At 50.1% G+C, this 5,289-nt stretch overlaps 1 protein-coding gene across 2 annotated transcripts in view; it reads left to right on the top strand.

Annotated features, from left to right (window-relative positions):
- Positions 1-321: 321 nt before the first annotated feature.
- The window catches only part of gabrb2b (gamma-aminobutyric acid type A receptor subunit beta2b), a 59,527-nt gene continuing 54,559 nt past the window's right edge, over positions 322-5,289 (top strand). For both annotated transcript variants that reach the window (XM_076986962.1, XM_076986961.1), the window contains exons 1-3: positions 322-460; positions 559-650; positions 1,582-1,649. In XM_076986962.1, the coding sequence (XP_076843077.1) occupies positions 378-460; positions 559-650; positions 1,582-1,649 (243 nt within the window). In that variant the 5' untranslated portion in view covers positions 322-377. The remainder of the gene's footprint in view (positions 461-558; positions 651-1,581; positions 1,650-5,289) is intronic.

The following is a 5,289-nucleotide window of genomic DNA, read 5'->3' as shown; positions in this document are numbered from 1 at the left end:
GACCTAAGGGATCCCGTATCATAATCACATCAACTCTTTGGGCGGATGAGAGAGAAAAAGAGAAAGAGAGAGAGAATTTGTAATTGCCCACAAGAAGTAAGAGAGCATTTGTAATGATCCACAAAGAGAGTTTTCAGAGCATGCGTCTAATTATAATGTGTAAACCACACATCTCATTTCTCCTCTTTAAGATCACATGAGGCGATCTTCTTTGCTTTCCCTTTAAATTTTTTCCTGCCTGGTAAGTCGCTCCACCACGGGCAGCCCCCGCTCTTCATGTTGTGGTAGAGTGTGCGCATGCGCGCCACATTGGAATTACTGCACCGGCCAGAATAAGTTGGATCTCTTGTGTGTTCACAGAAAGACAAAATAAAAGCATGATTCTGTTTAGAATAAGGCCGCCGAGCCTCGCGCGTCTTTGGGCTTTCCCCGTCATACTGGCCGTGGTTTGCGCGCAAAGGTGAGTCCGTCCATCTCTCCTGACTCTTCTGACTGTACACAGCCAACTTCTCTGTTCTGGTACCAGTCCGTCTACCATCACGTCTCTGTCCTCTGCAGTGTCAACGATCCCAGCAACATGTCCCTGGTTAAGGAAACTGTGGACAGGCTGTTGAAAGGATACGACATTCGCTTGAGGCCAGATTTCGGAGGTAAGTGAAAATAAGCCGCATTTTAATGAACTGATCTTGTTTAATGTATCCAGCGGTCTCGCAAACGGATAACGGAACAAACAAACAAACAAACAAACAAGCACGGTGCAGGCGGAGAGTTGAGCGCGTGCGTTTAACACTCGCTCGTGCGCGTATAATCGGGCCACTTGCTGCTTCTCTTCCTAAAATAACGGAGTTGTGACGCGTTTAACGTTTAACGGGGAGACCTGCGACGACCTGTCGCCACACATGTGTCATAACGCCTTTACTAGGCGGGTTGGTGAGTGTGTGTGACCCGTGCTCGTGGTCCGGTGCTCTGCCGGTGGTACCGTGAGCGCGTGCGTTCCGCGCATCCACGGGGCGCCTGCTGCTGTCTCTCTGATACACACACACGCAGTAAAGATGTGTGATACACACACACACACACACACACACACACACACACACACACACACACACACACACACACACACACACACACGCAGTAAAGATGTGTGGTACACACACACACACACACACACACACACACACACACGCAGTAAAGATGTGTGATCCACACACACGCAGTAAAGATGTGTGATACACACACACACACACACACACACACACACACACACACACACACACACACACACACACACACACACACACACACACGCAGTCGTGCATCAGTCCACACGGAGGGAAGCGCTTCTGTTTTAGTGTAAACGTGGCGCTCCAGGTGTTGATGGCTAGTCGCCCTTTAACTTTGCATCTTCCTACAGGGTGTAATCTGTGTGCAGTCACACCACAGCCCGGTTCGGAAACGTGTGTGTGTGTTGTAGTGATGTGATGTGGTAATACATGTATTTAATAATGGGAGACATGAAGAAGAATAAAGCAGTGCGGTGTTGGCATGAAGGAGTGAACATTGTCCGTGTTGTTGTGGCAGGTGCGCCCGTGGGTGTGGGCATGAACATAGACATCGCCAGCATTGATATGGTATCAGAAGTCAACATGGTAAGTGCCCGTTATCCGCTCCCCACGCGCTCCCGTACACGCCTCACGTGCTGCACCTCCTCCACGTTATTAACACAACACGCACGCGCTTCATGTGGGTGACCCCTCACGCGCGCCGTGCTCCCTGTAGCGGCCTGCAGGTGCAGCAGGTGCACGCGCTCGCTCATTTGAATAAACTCCAGCTGATGCTCCATCTCACGGGCTCGTTTTGTGTATGCGTTTCCAATAATGTTTATAACTGACATCAATTACGGCCGTTTGCCGACACTTGATGTTGAGACAAACACTGGATCATTTCAATTAATAATCTAGTGTCCTCCACCTTCGTTCCGTACAGATGCAGCGTATTTAGCGAACACGACACTGACTGATGTGTTCTGTTGTCCCTCAGTCAATGAGAAAACAAAGTTCGTGTTTTTTTTTTGTATGCAAGAGCACCCCCTAGTGATGGCACCTGAGAATAAACCGTGAGCTTTGGAGTGAATGTTAGGTTTGAGTGAAGGGTTTGTGAGGCTGAAAGGATGCAGTCTGACTTCAGTTTGTGATTGAAATTCACAGACAGTTTCGGTACAGTGTTCTGCTGTGTTGTGGAGCGCGTTGTGTCTCTTTAATTCCTGTATTTTCCCAGAAATGTGTTTGGTGCTGAGCCAATTCACCTCGTGCGCATTTCTGACACTGGATTTTATAATTGGATGTATTTTGGTTCTTTTGAAAAATGCTTCATTGTTTTTGTTTGATTAAACATTTTGTGCTTTAATAGTGGCTGTAACTGCAGTGAACGTCTTCCAGAGAAATACTGGAAGCCCAGATCAGATCTGGACATGAAATAGGAAGGCATTTACAGATCAGCTTTCAGACTCTCAGTTGAAAGCCCATTCTGAGGCCACGTGGTGTGTGGAAGTGCATAAACAAATCTTCCCTTAGCAGTAGAGAAACATTCACCTTTGCCTTTTATAAGATGCTGATGATCGACGCTGAATGTTCATGAATCTTTTTGAAGTGAGTGTGAGTGTGTGTGTGTGTGTGTGTGTGTGTGTGTGCATGTGAGTGAGTGTGTGTGTGTGTGTGTGTGTGTGTGTGTGTGTGTGTGTGTTACACAGCTGAGAGAATGCAGATGCAGATCTTCTCGCAGAAGATTCTGTGTCCACAGTTTCTTTGGTTTGGCTTCTTCTATGAAGTCTTCTGTGTAAATGATACGATCACATTAGGTACTGAGTTGATCTCACTATGCTCATTCTACTCGCTGTGGCAGTTCTGACTGACACTGGACCCGCCCGCTGGATGGCACCAGCCCAGCTGGGTGAACTCTAAGTTTCAGCCCAAAGGCCTCATGGTCTGAACACACATACCCAGTGGTTTTGTACTTGAGTAGTAAACGTAAGGTAGCTGGGTCACAGCCCCTCACGTCCAGGTCCCTGCTGATTGGCCCTTCAGCAGTGTCCTTAGTTACTGCTCAAACTTCAGTCACATTTGTACGTTTGTTTGGATAAAACTATCAGCTATATGCTGTAAGATTAAGTACGTGAAGATGAAAGGTGCACATGTATTAGTGTTTCAGAGCAGGTGGGGTGAACCTGCCCTGATGTTGGAGGAGCGTTCTGTGGGAAGGCTGCAGACATTAGGGTGTGTCTCTTCTGAGTAGGGCTGGCACTGTGCCAGGTAATCTAGGCTTAAATCGACAATAGCAAGATTACCTGGAGCAAAACATCCAGATGCCTGTTAGATACAGTCTGTCCTGGTTCTGCTCATCTTCACAGCCCCGCCGACACTCAGAGACCTTCATCACAACTACCAGCCTCCTCCTCAAATTCATATTTAGTTTGAATCTTTAGTGATGGCAGATGATCTTTAAACTGGAAAACACTCTGAGCTCATCCTCTCATCCCCTCATCCTCTCATCCTCTCATCCCCTCATCCTCTCATCACCTCATCACCTCATCCCCTCATCCTTTCATCCCCTCATCCTCTCATCACCTCATCCCCTCATCACCTCATCCCCTCATCCTCTCATCACCTCATCCCCTCATCACCCCATCCCCTCATCCTCTCATCCCCTCATCCCCTCATCACCTCATCCTCTCATCCCCTCATCCTCTCATCCCCTCATCCCCTCATCACCTCATCCTCTCATCCCCTCATCCTCTCATCACCTCATTCCCTCATCACCTCATCCTCTCATCCCCTCATCCTCTCATCACCTCATTCCCTCATCACCTCATCCTCTCATCCCCTCATCACCTCATCCCCTCATCCTCTCATCACCTCATCCCCTCATCCCCTCATCCTCTCATCCCCTCATCCCCTCATCCTCTCATCACCTCATCCCCTCATCCTCTCATCTCCTCATCCTCTCATCACCTCATCCTCTCATCCTCTCATCACCTCATCCCCTCATCCTCTCATCCCCTCATCCCCTCATCCTCTCATCCCCTCATCCTCTCATCCCCTCATCCTCTCATCACCTCATACTCTCATCCTCTCATCCCCTCATCCTCTCATCCCCTCATCCCCTCATCCTCTCATCACCTCATCCTCTCATCCCCTCATCACCTCATCCCCTCATCCTCTCATCCCCTCATCCTCTCATCACCTCATCCCCTCATCACCTCATCCCCTCATCCTCTCATCACCTCATCCCCTCATCCTCTCATCACCTCATCCCCTCATCCTCTCATCCCCTCATCCCCTCATCCTCTCATCCCCATATCCTCTCATCACCTCATCCTCTCATCACCTCATCCCCTCATCACCTCATCCCCTCATCCCCTCATCACCTCATCCTCTCATCCTCTCATCCCCTCATCCCCTCATCCTCTCATCCCCTCATCCTCTCATCCCCTCATCCTCTCATCACCTCATCCCCTCATCACCTCATCCCCTCATCCTCTCATCACCTCATCCCCTCATCCTCTCATCCCCTCATCCCCTCATCCCCTCATCCTCTCATCCCCTCATCCTCTCATCACCTCATCCCCTCATCCTCTCATCCCCTCATCCTCTCATCCCCTCATCCTCTCATCACCTCATCCTCTCATCCCCTCATCCTCTCATCCCCTCATCACCTCATCCCCTCATCCCCTCATCCTCTCATCCCCTCATCCTCTCATCCCCTCATCCCCTCATCCTCTCATCCTCTCATCCCCTCATCCTCTCATCCCCTCATCCCCTCATCACCTCATCCTCTCATCCCCTCATCCTCTCATCCCCTCATCCCCTCATCCTCTCATCACCTCATCCTCTCATCCTCTCATCCCCTCATCACCTCATCCCCTCATCCTCTCATCACCTCATCCCCTCATCCTCTCATCACCTCATCCCCTCATCACCTCATCCCCTCATCCTCTCATCACCTCATCCCCTCATCCTCTCATCACCTCATCCCCTCATCCTCTCATCCCCTCATCCCCTCATCCTCTCATCCCCTCATCCTCTCATCACCTCATCCTCTCATCACCTCATCCCCTCATCACCTCATCCCCTCATCCCCTCATCACCTCATCCTCTCATCCTCTCATCCCCTCATCCCCTCATCCTCTCATCCCCTCATCCCCTCATCCCCTCATCCTCTCATCACCTCATCCCCTCATCCTCTCATCCCCTCATCCCCTCATCCTCTCCTCCTCTCCTCCCCTCATCCTCT

The sequence above is a fragment of the Brachyhypopomus gauderio genome, unplaced genomic scaffold (assembly GCF_052324685.1).
Source record: "Brachyhypopomus gauderio isolate BG-103 unplaced genomic scaffold, BGAUD_0.2 sc50, whole genome shotgun sequence".
NCBI classification, from domain to species: Eukaryota; Metazoa; Chordata; class Actinopteri; order Gymnotiformes; family Hypopomidae; genus Brachyhypopomus; species Brachyhypopomus gauderio.
The sequence above is the reverse complement of the archived record's forward strand: the minus strand, read 5'-3'. Positions and strand labels throughout refer to the sequence as shown.